Genomic DNA, 18382 nt, shown 5'->3' on the forward strand with positions numbered 1-18382 from the left:
GACTCTGGACGGGCGGTCCGTCCTGGTTCCCGACTCCGGACGAGCGGTCCGTCCTGGGTCCCGACTCCGGACGAGCGGTCCGTCCTGGGTCCCGACTCCGGACGAGCGGTCCGTCCTGGGTCCCGACTCCGGACAGCCAGTACTTCATCCATGGCCACTGGACCGGACCCCCTCCACAAGGGAGAGTGGGACAGAGGAGAAAAAGAAAAGAAACGGCAGATCAACTGGTCTAAAAAAAAGGGGGTCTATTTAAAGGCTAGAGTATACAAATGAGTTTTAAGGTGAGACTTAAATGCTTCTATTATTTTTTTAAACGTTATATTTTTTTATTTTACCAATGTAAATACAAACATATGTTCCTAATGTACACAGAACACCAATACAATTTCAAAATATCTCCACGATTTCAAACATCTAGAAGTTTGAGCAAATACTGTCGTTCACAACATGTGTCCCTATAAAACTACAAGTCCCATCACCACCAATCGCCATCGGTGGCGCTTGAAAATGACGTCAGCGCGCCTTCCTATAAATACAGCCCTGCTCTGCGTCACATCCTCTTTCCGCTGCTCTTCTCGCTTCGAGGTTAGCAAACATTTTTCACCTCTCATCACAATCCGAAAGAATCTTTAGATATTTTTGACCATCCGCCTCTAACAACATCTTTGTATCTTTCCTTTCAACAGACTCCTCTCTTCAAGATGAGAGCAAAGGTAACAACTTTGTTTGTTCGTGTTATTTCGCCCTCATCCGGTCTAAACAGCAGACATGACTAAACAATTTGCAACAACCGCAATGTGATTTAAAAATGTTAATTAATAAATGCTCCGCTATTCATAATTCCACTGAAACATTTAACGTTTTCTCACATTAACTATATTGTTGGGCTAATCCTTTGAAGACTTACATTGTGCATGCTAATGCTGACACAGGGCCTGCTGCAATGTAGCCGCTAAAGCTAGCTATGTCGTACCCTGTTAAGATGTCAGTTTTTAAAATGTCTAATCTGCATAATTGTTTGCGTTGCAACGTCCACTTTCCACGCTTGAACCGCATGCGAATCCTCAAAACACGTGTTGGGTTATTGCACATTAATGGTGTCCTCTTTTGCAGTGGAGGAAGAAGCGCATGCGCAGGTGAGCACGATATTTCATCCATTTAAGTGTATTTTTTTTTTATTAAACTACTATTGGGTTTAGTTACATTTTGAATTAAGGGTGTGGGGAAAAAATCGATTCGAATACGAATCGCAATTTTCACGTTGTGCGAATCAGAATAGTCTAATTTTTATAAAAATCGATAATTTTTTATCAATCCAATAGAACATTCCACATTTCTCTGTTGATGCAATTGTTGATGACTGAAGTACTGATATCAACCAAAGCTCTTCATCCCACCCCCCGGATTGTAAATAATGTAAATAATTCAATGTATATACTATGATGATTAACTTGTGTGATGAATGTATTATGTTGATAGTATATATTTGTACCATGAATTGATTAACGTGGACCCCGACTTAAACAAGTTGAAAAACTTATTGGGGTGTTACCGTTTAGTGGTCAATTGTACGGAATATGTACTGTACTGTGCAATCTACTAATAAAAGTATCAATCAAAACAGCAATACCATAAAAATGCAGTTCAATTCCAAAACCAAACCTGAGCCAGCAACACTCAGAACTGCAATAAACAGAGCAATTGAGAAGAGAGACAAACACCACACAGAAAAAACCAAAAGTAATGAAACACAAATGAATGTTATCAACAGTATCAATATTAGTTTTAATTTCAGCATAGCAGTGATTAAAAATCCCTCTGACATTATCATTCAACATTTATTAAAATTAAAAAAAGAATAGTGTCACAGTGGCTTACACTTGCATCACATCTCATAAGCTTGACAACGCAGTGTCCAATGTTTTCACAGTCGTATTTTTGGTTCGTTTAATAGTTAAAACAAATTGACATTATTGCAATCAGTTGATAAAACATTGTCCTTTACAATTCTAAAAGCGTTTTTTTTTTTTTTTTTTTTATCTACTTCTCTGCTAGCATGTCAGCAGACTGGGGTAGATCTTGCTGAAATTCTATGTATTGAATGAATACAGAATTGTTTTGAATTGGAAAATTGGACGGCGTGGCGCAGTGGGAGAGTGGCCGTGCGCAACCCGAGGGTCACTGGTTCAAATCCCACCTAGAACCAACCTCGTCACGTCCGTTGTGTCCTGAGCAAGACACTTCACCCTTGCTCCTGATGGGTGCTGGTTGGCGCCTTGCATGGCAGCTCTCTCCATCAGTGTGTGAATGGGTAAATGTGGAAGTAGTGTCAAAACGCTTTGAGTACCTTGAAGGTAGAAAAGTGCTATACAAGTACAACCCATTTATCATTTATTAAAAATATCGTTTTTTATTCGAGAGTCGCGTTAGAACGAAAAAATCGATATATATATATATATATATATATATAATAGAAACGTGGGACACCCAAAGAGTTGCAGCCCTAATTTGAATGATATAAGTCATTGTCCTGCAATTTACGTATTCTTATGAAAATGTTTTAATTTATGGCCAACTTCCTGAGACCCTTTGACTTGCAAAAATGTCAGTTTTTATTGCTGTTTGAGAACTGGTTCCTAAACTAAGATATTTTACTTGGTGCAATCATGCAACACAACACAGAATATGTAATAATAATAAAACATAATATTCAACCCAGTTTAAATAGGTTGGGTTCCAGAAAACAGAGTGAGATGTTCTACCTCTTGTGCGAAACACAAATGCATAAAATGACTTAACACATTAAAATGACTAGTAAAACGTTTAAAAACAGAACCAACTTCTAAAACATTAAAAATGACTGAAACACATACAATGACTCCGAAGAGATGCACAGTGACATCTAAAACGTAAATTACTCTTAAAACATGTAAGACGACTCCTAAAAACACGTAAAAAGACAAATTAAAATAAAACAGAATGAGGTGTTTGCATCTTTTACGAGCATATACACTTGGTGGTCTTGTAGGTGAACGTGAATGGAAGACCTGAAGGATTAAAGAATTAAGGGGTGCGCATAATCAGTAGTGTTCCTCTGCGTGTTTGGGCCACTATACACCCTCTCCGGAGGTGGCCATCTACAGGATGATCAGACCTGAGCTTGCGACCCAAGTCCAATTAGCCACGAAAGTCACCTTGTTGGCAGAGTTATCATGCGACTATGCATGGCAGGGGTGTCCGCTTCCCAGAGTCAGATTTTGGTCTGCCTGAAGCTTCTTAAACCAACAAAACGATATGCTTCACAGTTCTAGTGTATTTCTAATTATTTGTGAATTTAGTGTAAGAAGTAATCGGAGTAAACATGATTGGTCCGACCTGACTTGTAATGTGAATTGTAAAAGAGAAAAAATAAGTGTAAATCTAAAATATTTGGTAGACTCATACATATATAACTTGTACTCTAAAGCAGGGGTGCCACACTTGTTTAATTGGCAGTTATGGTTGCTCTCAAAGGGCCACTTGTAACAGTGAATAATATAAACATTTTAAATTGTTTTGTTACACAATTAGTTTTTTGTACACTAAAAAAAGATTTTAGAGTACATTTTAGCTGCCTAAATTATTATTAAATGTACCATGTTTTTTACTGTGTGCTGCAAATGAAAAAACGGTACCACTGTTTTACTGTAAAGTCCACGGTCGTTTTATGGCTTATTACTGTAAATAAAAATCTTACACTTTTTTTTTTTTTTTTACGTTTTTACTGTAATGTTTTAGCAGCTGAGCTACCGTTTTTTTACCAACATTTTTTTTACTTTGTACAATTCTATGGGTAAATTGCTTTGTAATCATCAGTCAATCAGATATTGAAGTACTTATTTTGGTGTTTGGAACATGTGCTGGTATAAGTGTTGCAGTATTGGATCACGTTTAAAATATAAAATTGCATACAGTACATATATCTTTCCCTGTCAAAATAGAAAGTTGACTACATTTAAAAATAAATGCATGGTAATAGCGGGCCACATAAAATGAGGTGGCTGACCAGGTGTGGCCTTGAGTTTGACACGTGCTTTAAAGGACTTCAATATACGTTTTTACTCACTATAGAATGTTTGTAGCGTAAACGTGCTAACTTGTCGGAGCGTTGTCGCGCGAGTACTTGTCCTAATCTGAAAATATTTATTTTTACATCATGTAAGTGTGGTGGTGACAACTGTCCTGATCAATAGTTTGGAAACACGCCTTTTGGCTTTTTGTGCCATCGATTTGCTTTTTAAAGCATTGCATGGATTCCATTATTTAATTATTAAATACACACAGAATAGAAAGTACTTTATTGATCCCTGGGGGAAATTCAGCATAACATAAACATTAAAAACGCTATATATATATATATATATATATATATATATATATATGTGTGTGTGTATATATATATATATATATATATATATAATATATATATATAGCAATACAGTCTGCAGGGTTAGTCCGTAAACACACGTGATTATATTTCTTAATGGGGAAAAAAAAGTCTGTGGGACAAATTTTCAAGCCTTGACCGGTCAGCAGCTACAAAAGGGTTGGTGACCACTGCTTTAAGGTGTCAGACTTGTCAATCAATGATCAGTTATGACTATAGATTCATGGATTAAGATTGCAACAGGTTTATAAATTGTTCACTCCTACCATCAGAGGGCATAAGCTAATTACAATAGAATAGGTATTTGTTATTGTACAATGAAATAAGCAAAATTATGAATGTCATATAAAAAACTAAAATACCAAGCATGTGGCTCACATGCAATCATTGTTTTTTATGCCTTGATTGTGTTCAGCGACACTTGCTCTCTGGTAGAAAGTGTTCATTAACCTGTTTGTCCTGTATTTCCTGCCCCATGGCAGCAGTTCTAAGTTTGTCTGAAATGTATAATAGAACTTTACAAATATGGTTTAGTGTCAGTTTTAATTAAAAAACTTGTCTACATTGATGTATTATCCTAGGTAGAAAGAGGTATTTTAAAGTCCTGCCTGTTTTACCACATGTGCTACTTTCTTTTATCAGGCTGAAGCGTAAAAGGCGAAAGATGAGGCAGAGGTCAAAGTAAGCCCTCATCCTGCTAGCCATGGTCCCGCCCAGTTGGACTTGATTGACGGCTGTGACTGAAGCGGTTCTTGACCACCTGCGGCTTCCTGGCGACTGCAAGCTTCATCTGACCTGGGACTCTAAACATCAGAGCTGTGGCTGTTTGCTTCATGGACCATAAGTCATGTCAACTGTCATGTGGTAGTGAACAATAAATGAACACTGTTCCAAAACTTTAATTAAGTGAAGTTTCCTTTTTGATCGGATCACTCACTATGCTTTATATTGTAAGATTGCCTTTTGTCTGGAGCCAAAGGATGTTTAAAGGAGGCACGATGGAGGAACTTCAAATCAAGTATTTATTCCCTTTTGGATACAATGTGTCCCAAGTATCTTTTCTTTCCTGGTCTCTGACCCTCAACCTGTCGTCTTGGCCTTGGCAAAGTCACATGACCAGTGAAGAATGTTGGAGATAAGGTCTTATGGTTTGTGTTCCAATTTGGATCAATAAGCAAAATTCAAGGACTAGATTAAAAGTTCTATATAATGAACAGCTGCCATTTTAACGGAATTTTGACTTTTTTGTTGTTGCAATTCATAATCTTGATAAGCCTTACTGACTTCCGACTTTGTTTCGTTTGACTAATCCCGATTCTTGTAACAAACCCTGTTTCAGTGCTGAGATTGAAGCCAGCTGTTTGCAAATATAAAATACGAGGCATTTACTTCTGTTTTGGGCACACGACACTTAAATGCAATTTGTTTTACCTTTCAACTTTATTATAGCTAGTATTTGAACATTCACAATAACACTAAAGTACAGCAAATAAGCAATATTGTCATACTGTGGCGTCTCAACAGGGGGCGCATGGGAGCTCGCTGATGTGCGCCTGCGCATGTGACGCAAAACAAGTAGTATAGTAAATATTAAAAGGGACTAATCGCTCTTAACGGAGCGGTTGCAAGGCTTTGCCCGTTATTTGTATTTCTTGAAACTTTTTTTTTTCATCAAGGAATCTAATTTGGCATTTGTTTTCATAAACATTCCACAAGATGGTGCCATTTTCGCGTCTTTTGGCAGTGACGTCACTGCCCGCCTTACCTTGTTTGTTACCCTCGCGAAAGTATAAAGTCATATTTGACAAAAGGAAATCTATTTTCCTCAATATTATTTTAGTGAGTCAGTTTTTCAATAAGGAATGTCAACTTTTTAATTACCAAGAATTTCTCAGCCATTTTAAGATCTCTGTGACTCCCAAACAAGTTGCCATTGTATTTGATGCCATTCCAACAAGTGTTATTGTGTTGTACAGGCCTTACACATCTCCTCTTTCTGCTGTAAAAAAATATGACACTCCTGTGGTGAAAACTTAACTTTGATCAGAAAAATCCGCAGCTTATTCCAAAATGAATGTGTGTCTGTCTCCTATGTAATTGTGCTCTGGAATAATGTTGTGGATGACATCTGTTGGGTCAAAACGTGGTCCCTTCCTAACAGGTATTTACTTACCAACAAAGTCAAAGAGATATCTTTTAATATCATTCATGGTTATTAATTACCCTGTAAAGACTATGATGTTACCTGCACCTTTTGTAACATGCATCCAGAGACTGTTTACCACCTGTTTTAGACTTGTGAAAACACTCCATCACTATGGCGGCCATCTGTCGCTTCCTCCTGGACAATATTCATGACAAATTTGTGCTTTGTTTTAAAGATGTGATATTTGGTTTTACACTGTATGAACAACAATTTGAAAAGGAATTTTACCTTTGCAACCTCATTATTCTATTCGCTAAGTTTTATATTCATAAATGTAAGTTTCTAAATACCCGACCTGTCTTTTGTGCCTCTAGAAAAGATTTGGAACCCTACATTAAAACACTCTAAATCAGGGGTGCCCATTACGTCGATCGCGAGCTACCAGTCGACCGCGGGGGGTGTGTCAGTCAATCTCGAGCCAGGCTTTTAAAAAAAAATAGACCTAAAAATGAGTGATCATCAATCTTCACCAAGACGTCACTTAAATGACATTCACGGTACCGGAGGGTCTTGTGAGATGACGCTGGCTGCTGCAAGATCATTATTATGAAAATATGACCGAGAGGAAGGCGAGAAACACTTTTTATTTCAACAGACTCGCGCCGTACCTTCCGTCAAAACTCTAAAGGCCGACTGCACATTTCCTATCTTCACAATAAAAGCCCTGCTTCATGCTGCCTGCGCTAACTAAATACAGAGTCTCGGAAAACTGGCGTGCACAAGCGATCCCTCAGAAAGCTGGCGTGCACATCACTTGTGCACGCCAGCTTTCCGAGACTCTTATTTTGTTAGCGCAGGCAGCATGAAGCAGGGCTTTTATTGTGAAGATAGGAAATGTGCAGTCGGCCTTTAGAGTTTTGACGGAAGTGACGGCGCAAAAGTCTGTTGAAATAAAAAGTGTTTCTCGCCTTCCTCTCTGTCATTTTTTCATAATAATGAACTGGCAGCAGCCAGCGTCATCTCACAAGACCCTCGGGTGCCGTGAATGTCAATCAAGCAAGCTACGGAATTTGCCGCCAATGTTTTTCTTGTAAAGTGTATGGAAGCTGGATGAATGAGATGCCAAAAACCAACCACTTTCATGTGGTATTGTACAGAAAGGACTACTTTTTTTCTCCTCCGTTTGAAAATGTGGGCGTTATCATCATTACCGTCTGATTCCAATCAATGCAAGTCATCAGAATCAGGTAATACACCAACTTATAGTCTTGTCTTTGTGAAAGAAAGACATCTATATGTGTTACACATGCTTGTATTATCATTAAACACATTTAACTTGTTTACAAAAATGTCTCTTTCATAAATAAATAAATATAAATGATATATATAAATGAGGTAGATCCCCTTGAGTTGGTCAATTGAAAAGTAGCTCGCCTGCAGAAAAAGTGTGGGCACCCCTGCTCTAATACATCCAAAAATGCTATTGATCGTGAATATGATTCGGAAAGGGCAGCGTGGCTAATTCATACAAAGAACGGGATAAACTAATAACTTTGAATTGGTTTACTCCAGAGGTGTCAAAAGTGTGGCCCGGGGGCCATTTGTGGCCCGCATCTAATCATTTACCGGCCCGCCACACATTCTGCAAAAATTGCAAAATTGACAGTATTGCAAAAATTTAAAAAAACATTTAAAAAAAGTGGAATGAGGTGAAATCTAATGAGAAAAAGTGTCAATGTTGACACAAAGCTGCCATGCAGGCAGTTTTTTTTGTTCCATCCATCCATCCATTTTCTACCGCTTATTCCCTTTCGGGGTCGCGGGGGGCGCTGGCGCCTATATCTTTATTTTCTTTTTTGTAGTCGTAATGATTTGTGCAGTCCTTTGAGACATTTGTGATTTGGGGCTATACAAATAAACATTGATTGATTGATTGATTTTTTCCATTGCTCCAAAAAAAAAAGGACAAACAAATCTATGTTATAATGAATTATTACATAAAAACTATCACTTTAAAATTTTTTATGTGGAAAAAATATTGCATATGTTGTATGGTTGCCATATAAAACCATCATTGTTTGGACAAAAGAGCATAAAACAAACAAAACAATAGTTCAAACTTAAAGTCGACAGATATATCGGAAGTTGATCTTGAAATTTAAGTGTTAAAAGTAAAAAAGAATACTAATAAAAATGCAACACTTTATGATCGGGGAACCTTTCGGATCTCAAATATATTAAGTAGGATTTTATGTAACTTTTCACTGTGATTACTCAAAAATTATATTAAATAATTAAAATCAACGGTGTCCTGCATTATTGATCTTTGAGGGCTTTTATTGCTAAATAAAGGAACTCTCCTGAAGGAATCAATAAAGTAGTATCTAACCATCTAAATACTGCATATTTCAGTTTTACTATAAAAAACAACATTGTCTTTGACAGAAAAGGCATAAAACCTTATTTGTTTTACTTCATATCAACCTCAAGTTGATATAGAGAATTACTGTAAGCATCAAATAAAAAAATAATAAGAATAATTCAAATTATTTTTAACATTTTAGTGACTGAGACCCTCTATGCTCCCCAGGAGCCCTAAGGATAATAAAAAAACAACAACATATATTTTGTTATGGTTTGAGAATGAAAAATATCAAAATGACCCCCGCATGCTTCAATTTTCTCTGTGGAAAAAGTTTGGACACCCCTGATTCACTCGCAGAAGCCGTTTAGAAAACTCAACTCGTTCGCGAACGTCGCATCTCTCGCCAATACGAGGCCTTCTCTCTGGCAACAGGGGGCGCCCGAGAGCTGGCTGGAGTGGGCCTACGCGTGTTAACAGCGTCGAGGAAGAGTTAGCATTGTAAACAGAAGGCTATGGCTGACGAGCGGGGAGGAGAAGACGACGTCAACCACAACATGGGCAACCAACTCCAGCTTCTACCAGGTAACCGACACCATTCTACCTTCACCGGGGCGTCACCACCGCCCCCCCCCCCCGGGAGTGAAGTATATCCAGCCCGCCTTTCCTCCTCTTGTCCCCACGCAGCAACAGGCCACGTTCGGTCTGCCGAGCTACTTTTATGTCGGTCTTTCTTCTCACCTCGGACTCTTTTTTTCCTCTCACATTGCCAGGCAACGAAGAGGAGGAGGAAGACGACATGGAGACGGAGGACCGAGACAGCGAGGATGCAACAAAACCCGACGTCATCACCTTCGACCCCAGTCTGCCCACGTCACACAGTGTAAGATTTCACTTCCACTTCACATGAAACTCTTGTTAAAGCCCTCCTGAAATGACATTTTCTTATTTAAACGGGGATAGCAGGTCCGTTCTATGTGTTGTAGCCGAGTGTCCTGGGTTCGCATAATTTGGGTACTCCATCCATCATCTTCCGCTTATCCGAGGTCGGGTCGCGGGGGCAGCAGCCTAAGCAGGGAAGCCCAGACTTCCCTCTCTCCAGCCACTTCCTCTAGCTCAGTGGTTCCCAAAGTGGGCGGCACGGGGCGGTGAGGAAGAAGGGGGCGGTAGGGTGGCGGCAGTCCGAAGTCGAAGTCCGAAGTCGAAGTTCGAACGTTTGTCTGACGATTTGTACACAACACGTGCAGCAGGACGAGTCAGTGGACGACGCATCAGGGTCCGGTTACCACACGCCGCTCTGGCCCAGTCAGATCCGACAGCATAGACTACAAAAGCAAAAGCTCAGGTTTGAAATTTCAAGCTTGTAATGTTCAGAATTTTATCTTATAATAAAAACCGCATTCTGGCGGTCAACATCGTCTTGAGTTCAAGTCAACATGAAATTTGGGACTCGCCAGAACGCGCCGTGCATTCACTGATATATATTGTTAAATAAATGATAAATGGGTTGTACTTGTATAGCGCTTTTCTACCATCAAGGTACTCAAAGCGCTTTTGACACTACTTCCACATTTACCCATTCACACACACATTCACACACTGATGGAGGGAGCTGCCATGCAAGGCGCCAACCAGCACCCATCAGGAGCAAGGGTGAAGTGTCTTGCTCAGGACACAACGGACATGACGAGGTTGGTTCTAGGTAGGATTTGAACCAGTGACCCTCGGGTTGCGCACGGCCACTCTCCCACTGCGCCACGCCGTCCCGTTACGAATGTATATGACTTTGTACGTGTGTGTGTGTGTGTGCATATATGCGTGTTTGCGCGTGTGTCATTGTGTGGGTGGCGAGGGTGGCGTGCCTTAGATCACGTCCGCCACCATTTTCTGTGAGTAAATGGAAGAAAATGAATACGTGAGAGGGTAAATTGCTTTTCATACATTCAATGTTGTCATTTTTGTCTTTAAGTAGGCCTATTTATGAAATGCGATAAAATGCTGTATTTTACATGGTTTTATTTTTTTGTTCCAGAATAAAGTATGGCCTTGGTACAGCAAACAAAATAGAAGTGTCGGCAATATAGTGTGGAATATCTGAAATCTGGATTTGGTATAGCTCGGTTGGTAGAGTGGCCGTGCCAGCAACTTGAGGGTTGCAGGTTCGATTCCCGATTCCGCCATCCTAGTCACTGCCGTTGTGTCCTTGGGCAAGACACTTTACCCACCTGCTCCCAGTGCCACCCACACTGGTTTAAATGTAACTTAGATATTGGGTTTCACTATGTAAAGCGCTTTGAGTCACTGAGAGAAAAGCGCTATATAAATATAATTCACTAACCAACAGCAACCAATGTGTCTACTGTGTGATAGAGTGTTTTCAAATGAAGCTATGAAACCTTCGAGGCTTTTGGAACATTTGAAGAAAATGCACTCTGATAAAGCAGACAAAAACTTGGCATATTTTCAGTCACTCCGAGACAACGTTCGGAAACGGAAAACCATCGGAAATATATTTGACAGCGTTTTACAACAATCTACTGACGGTTTGCGAGCGTCATACAACATCTCTTTGCTGATTGCTAGATCTGGTAAGCCTCATACAATTGGAGAAGAGCTTATTCTACCAGTAGTAAGAGAAGTTCTACACACAGTTCTACACAAGTCACTTGACCAAATTATAAAAGCTATTCCTCTCAGTGATAACTCTGTTCAGAGAAGAATAGATGAAATGGCTGAAAATATTGAAGAAACATTGTGTAACATGCTTAGGACAACAGAATTTAGTTTACTAAATTGGGTTTTATTTGTGAAATACACATTTGTGTTTAACCTTTCTCTTTTCAAATTGCAGCATACCAAATATCAAGAAAGAGGTGTTTGTTTCCATATGTGTCTGTGGGGGGGGGGGGCGCCAGCCTGCAAAAGTTTGGGAACCGTTGCTCTAGCTCTTCCCGGGGTATCCCGAGGTGTTGGGAACGCCTAAGAGAAGGAATTTGGGTACTGATAAAATAAAATAATAGAGAGCAGGTCCGGTCTCCACCACTTTATTATTCCCTTCTTTACACCTATCTCCATATACCTCACCTTCTTCAACAACCCACCTTTTATATAGACCTCTTACGTCACAGCCCTACGGCAACACTGGAGGGACACCCTGAACTGTTTGTTACATACGCCCCCCCCCTCAAGTAGAAACGTCCCCGTTTCATCACAAACAAAATAGGTAACAAACAAGGGGAAATAGAACAGAGAGAAGAAAAAAATTTAAAATTCACAATCTTAATACACACATAGATCAACAATATTATTTTTTTTTCACACCGTATTGCACAGGCCAGGGGTGCCCACACTTTTTCTGCAGGCGAGCTACTTTTCAATTGACCAACTCGAGGGGATCTACCTCATTTATATATATCATTTATATTTATTTATTTATGAAAGAGACATTTTTGTAAACAAGTTAAATGTGTTTAATGATAATACAAGCATGTGTAACACATATAGATGTCTTTCTTTCACGAAGACAAGAATATAAGTTGGTGTATTACCTGATTCTGATGACTTGCATTGATTGGAATCAGACAGTAATGATGATAACGCCCACATTTTCAAATGGAGGAGAAAAAAAGTTGTCCTTTCTGTACAATACCACGATATTGCCATATTTTTGCTGAAAGGATTTAGTAGAGAACATCCACGATAAAGTTTGCAACTTTTGGTCGCTAATAAAACAGCCTTGCCTGTACCGGAAGTAGCAGACGATGTGGGCGTGACGTCACGGGTTGTGCAGCTCCTCACATCTGAATATTGTTTATAATCATGGCCACCAGCAGCGAGAGCGATTCGGACCGAGAAAGCAATGATTTCTCCATTAATTTGACAAGGATGAAAAATTCATGGATGAGGATAGTGAGAGTGAAGGACTAGAAAGAAGAAAAAAAAAGGCGAGGGCAGTGTGAGCGATTCAGATGTTATTAGACACATTTACTAGGATCATTCTGGAAAATCCCTTATCTGCTTATTGTGTTACTAGTGTTTTAGTGAGATTATATGGTCGTACCTGTACAACCTGAAAGTCGGCTCCCCACCTTTCTCAGCACCAGTCGACGGGTAGTGGCGATGCCCTTCTCTGCCCTTCGCAAGGGACCCTCTTCAAAACACGATCTTTCGAAATGATCGCTGCATAATACACTGTACTTTGTGTGTGTGGTCCAATCCAACTGTGCTAGCTTGACATCTCTTTTCCATAGTAAAGCTTCACCGTCATCTTTTAGGAATGTAAACGATAAATAATAAATAAATGGGTAGTACTTGTATAGCACTTTTCTACCTTTAAGGTACTCAAAGCGCTTTGACACTACTTCCACATTTACACATTCACACACTGATGGTGGGAGCTGCCATGCAAGGCGCTAGCCAGCACCCATCAGGAGCAAGGGTGAAGTGTCTTGCTCAGGACACAACAGACGTGACGCGGTTTGTACTAGGTAGGGATTGAACCAGGGACCCTCGGGTCGCGCACGGCCACTCTTCTGGCTGTGTTTGTGTTGCTAAAAGCGGCCGCAATACACCGCTTCCAACCTACAGCTTTCTTCTTTGACGTCTCCAATATTCATTGAAAAAATTGCAAAAGATTCAGCAACACAGACGTCCAGAATACTGTGGAATTATGCGATGGAAACAGACGACTTATATCTGGGAACGATGCTGGAACAAAACGTCCTTTAAGTGTATAGATGCTACAATATTGGTATGTGTAACTGCTTACCACCTCATTCCCTGATACCCAAAGACTTTGCGCCGGACTAAAAGCCTGACAATACTGGTCGGAGTCCTGGGCAGGGGCGGGTTGTCCATGTTTTTTATGGGCCTTTGGGTCACATGTGTAGTTGGAGTCTTGGCCCCTGTCAACAAAAGACATGTGATACGTGTGTGTGTGTAGTACCTGGGTTCGGACATGGAGGAGTTCCACGGGCGCACGGTCCACGACGAGGACAGTTGCCAGACCATCCCCGTGTTGCCGCACACGGCTGTGATGCTGGTGCCGGGACAGACTCTCCCCCTGCAGCTCTTCAGGCCGCAGGAAGTCAGCATGATGAGGAGCGTGATACAGAAGGACCGGACCTTCGCCGTGCTCGCACACAGGTACCACGCCAACAACATTGCGTCCATTCCACGCTTGAAACAGTTCCTCGAGTAATTCGATTACAAAATATCCATTCATCCATTTGGTCGCGGGGAGGGGTGCTGGAGCCTATCTCAGCTACAATCGGGCAGAAGGCAGTGTACACCCTGGACAAGTCGCCACGGCATCGCATGGCCAACACAACTCACGCCTGAGGAAATTTCACCACCTCGAGGCGTCTGTAAATTTTTTTCTTTTTGCTGCATTTTGCCTCGTTTGATAAACAGTCAAAGCTCACGTTTCGCACGGACTGTTAAGGTCAGGGGTCGGAACCATTTTGACCCGTATCACAAATTAAAGAAGACAATTGGAGCCACAAAACTCTTTGGAAATTTAAAATGAAATAACACTGCATATAAAGTTTTTTGTTTTTGTTTTGTGCTATGTATAAACAAACTTTTATGGGTTACATTTATGAAATCAATGAACGACTGTGCTGTGCGTGTCAGCCTTCAATAATGAAAACATGGGTTTAGGAAATAAGACAAGTACGCCGAACGCAATAATTGAGTGCATTGATTGATTGGTTGATAAAACTTTTATTAGTAGATTGCACAGTACAGTACATATTCCGTACAATTGACCACTAAATGGTAACACCCGAATAAGTTTTTCAACTTGTTTAAGTCAGGGTCCACGTTAATCAATTCATGGTAGCTCATGCACAGCTTGACATGTATAATTAAACCTTAATTAAGCAAGCTCACAGCTCATAGGGCTGTGAGCGCACCTGTTTTTTTATTAGCACGCACAAATCAACCACAGACGCATTTCAGCTGTGCGTGTCAGCCTTCAATAATGAAAACATGCGTTTAGGAAATCAGACAATTAGGCCAAACGCAATAATTGAGTGCATTGATTGATTGATTGATAAAACCTTTATTAGTAGATTGCACAGTACAGTTCATATTCCGTACAATTGACCACTATATAGTAACACCTGAATAAGTTTTTCAAGTTGTTTAAGTCGGGGTCCACGTTAATCAATTCATGGTAGCTTAACTTATGGTAGCTCATGCACAGCTTAACATGTATAATTAAACCTTAATTAAGCAAGCTCACAGTTCATAGGGCTGTGAGCGCACCTGTTTTTTTATTAGCACGCACAAATCAACCATGGACACATTTCAGCTGTGCGTGTCAGCCTTCACTAATGAAAACATGCGTTTAGGAAATCAGACAATTAGGCCGAACTCAATAATTGAGTGCATTGATTGATTGATTGATTGATAAAACTTTTATTTGTAGATTGCACAGTACAGTACATATTCCGTACAATTGACCACTAAATGGTAACACCCAAATAAGTTTTTCAACTTGTTTAAGTCGGGGTCCACGTTAATCAATTCATGGTAGCTTAACTCATGGTAGCTCGTGCACAGCTTAACATGTATAATTAAACCTTAATTAAGCAACCTCACAGCTCATGGGGCTGTGAGCGCACCTGTTTTTTTATTAGCACGCACAAATCAACCACGGACGCATTTCAGCTGTGCGTGTCAGCCTTCAATAATGAAAACATGCGTTTAGGAAATCAGACAATTAGGCCGAACGCAATAATTGATTGCATTGATTGATAAAACTTGTATTAGTAGATTGCACAGTACAGTACATATTCCGTACAATTGACCACTAAATGGTAACACCCGAATAAGTTTTGCAACTTGTTTAAGTCGGGCTCCACGTTAATCAATTCATGGTAGCTTAACTCATGGTAGCTCATGCACAGCTTAACATGTATAATTAAACCTTAATTAAGCAAGCTCACAGCTCATAGGGCTGTGAGCGCACCTGTTTTTTTATTAGCACGCACAAATCAACCACGGACGCATTTCAGCTGTGCGTGTCAGCCTTCAATAATGAAAACATGCGTTTAGGAAATCAGACAATTAGGCCGAACGCAATAATTGAGTGCATTGATTGATTGATTGATTGATTGATTGATAAAACTTTTATTAGTAGATTGCACAGTACAGTACATATTCGGTACAATTGACCACTAAATGGTAACACCCGAATAAGTTTTTCAACTTGTTTAAGTCGGGGTCCACGTTAATCAATTCATGGTAGCTTAACTTATGGTAGCTCATGCACAGCTTAACATGTATAATTAAACCTTAATGAAGCAAGCTCACAGTTCATAGGGCTGTGAGCGCACCTGTTTTTTTATCAGCACGCACAAATCAACCACGAACGCATTTCAGCTGTGCGTGTCAGCCTTCAATAATGAAAACACGCGTTTAGGAAATAAGACAAGTACGCCGAACGCAATAATTGAGTGCATTGATTGATTGATTGATTGATAAAACTTTTATTTGTAGATTGCACAGTACAGTACATATTCCGTACAATTGACCACTAAATGGTAACACCCGAATAAGTTTTTCAACTAGTTTAAGTCGGGGTCCACGTTAATCAATTCATGGTAGCTCAACTCATGGTAGCTCATGCACAGCTTAACATGTATAATTAAACCTTAATTAAACCTGTTTTTTTATTAGCACGCACAAATCAACCACGGACGCATTTCAGCTGTGCGTGTCAGCCTTCAATAATGAAAACATGCGTTTAGGAAATCAGACAATTAGGCCGAACGCAATAATTGAGTGCATTGATTGATTGATAAAACTTTTATTAGTACATTGCACAGTACAGTACATATTCCGTACAATTGACCACTATATGGTAACACCCGAATACGTTTTTCAACTTTTTAAAATCGGGGTCCACGTTAATCAATTCATGGTAGCTTAACTCATGGTAGCTCATGCACAGCTTAACATGTATAATTAAACCTTAATTAAGCAAGCTCACAGCTAATAGGGCTGTGAGCGCACCTGTTTTTTTATTAGTACGCACACATCAACCACGGACGCATTTCAGCTGTGCGTGTCAGCCTTCAATAATGAAAACATGCGTTTAGGAAATCAGACAATTAGGCTGAACGCAATAATTGAGTGCACAGCTTAACATGTATAATTAAACCTTAATTAAGCATAAATATGATGTATCCGTTTACTCGATTAATGGATCGGCATATTCGATAGAATACTCGATTATTAAAATATTTGATAGCTGCAGCTCGAGTCGGAGCCACTTTACTTCTGAAATCTCCTGCTCAGACTCGCCCTGACAAGCGCCATGGTTGCAAGTCCGCCGCCAAGTAAGTGTTTTTTCATGTGGTCACACCACACAGGACATAGGGCTGTGAGCACACCTGTTTTTATAAGCTCGCACGGATCAACAATGGACGCATTTCAGCTGTGCGTGTCAGCCTTCAATAATGAAAACGTGCGTTTAGAAAATCAGACAATTAGGCCAAACGCAATAATTTAGTGCACACCTGAACATGTATAATTAAACCTTAATTAAGCAAAAATATGATTTATTCGATTACTCGATTAATCGATCGGCATATTCGATAGAATACTCGATTATTAAAATATTCGATAGCTGCAGTTCTAGCCGGCGCCATTTTACTTTTCACATCGCCTGCTCAGACTCGTCCTGATAAGCACAATGGTTGCAGGTCCACAAATCAACCACGGACGCATTTCAGCTGTGCGTGTCAGCCTTCAATAATGAAAACATGCGTTTAGGGAATCAGACAAGTAGACTAACCGCAATAATTGAGGGCACATGTTAACATCTATAATTTTTCCAGTGACGCTGGCGAACCGGATGCAGAGTTCGGAACGACGGCAGAAATCTACGCATACCGGGAGGAGCAGGAGTACGGCATTGAGACGGTCAAAGTGAAAGCTGTAGGAAGGCAGAGATTCAAAGTGCACGAGATTAGAACTCAAGCCGATGGGTAAGTTGGCATTGCCTATAACATTGTGAAAAGTAGGGTTGTCTCAATACCAAGATTTTGGTACCGGTATTTCGATACTTTTCGGTACTTTTGAATCATTCAATGGCATCTAAAATTTGAAGTTTTACAGATAACAAAGCAATATAGATTTAAGTCCATATCGCAAGTCTCGAGACGATGAACCATTTCGTCCAAGTGCTTTACTTGTGTTTGGCCCTTCAGGATCCGACAGGCCAAAGTCCAGATCCTTCCAGAACGCATCCTTGCCGATCCCCTGTCTGCTGTGCAGCTCACGGCCCTCTCCAGGATCCTCACGCACCCTTCCTCCAGGCCCCTCACTCAGAGCTGCAAGCAGGCCCAATGCTGGTGGAACAACTACCGACAGGTGACTTTTTCCACACAACTCCGGAAGATGTGCACGATTATTATTTTTATGGTTATTGTCTTTA

General features: G+C 40.2%; 1 protein-coding gene and 1 long non-coding RNA gene across 2 annotated transcripts in view; both read left to right on the forward strand.

The window, feature by feature from the left end:
* Nucleotides 1-482: 482 nt before the first annotated feature.
* Nucleotides 483-5328, forward strand: LOC133545186 (uncharacterized). Its single transcript, XR_009804749.1, has 4 exons — nucleotides 483-585; nucleotides 687-713; nucleotides 1114-1136; nucleotides 5069-5328. It is a non-coding gene; the product is annotated as an uncharacterized LOC133545186 (long non-coding RNA).
* A 4053-nt stretch (nucleotides 5329-9381) lies between these two features.
* crbn (cereblon) overlaps nucleotides 9382-18382 on the forward strand; it is a 29591-nt gene continuing 20590 nt past the window's right edge. Inside the window, exons 1-5 of the mRNA XM_061890572.1 lie at nucleotides 9382-9519; nucleotides 9708-9817; nucleotides 13877-14079; nucleotides 17784-17933; nucleotides 18156-18318. Of these exons, the coding sequence (XP_061746556.1) occupies nucleotides 9450-9519; nucleotides 9708-9817; nucleotides 13877-14079; nucleotides 17784-17933; nucleotides 18156-18318 (696 nt within the window). The 5' untranslated portion in view covers nucleotides 9382-9449. The remainder of the gene's footprint in view (nucleotides 9520-9707; nucleotides 9818-13876; nucleotides 14080-17783; nucleotides 17934-18155; nucleotides 18319-18382) is intronic.

Source organism: Nerophis ophidion, linkage group LG02, assembly GCF_033978795.1.
Source record: "Nerophis ophidion isolate RoL-2023_Sa linkage group LG02, RoL_Noph_v1.0, whole genome shotgun sequence".
NCBI lineage: Eukaryota > Metazoa > Chordata > Actinopteri > Syngnathiformes > Syngnathidae > Nerophis > Nerophis ophidion.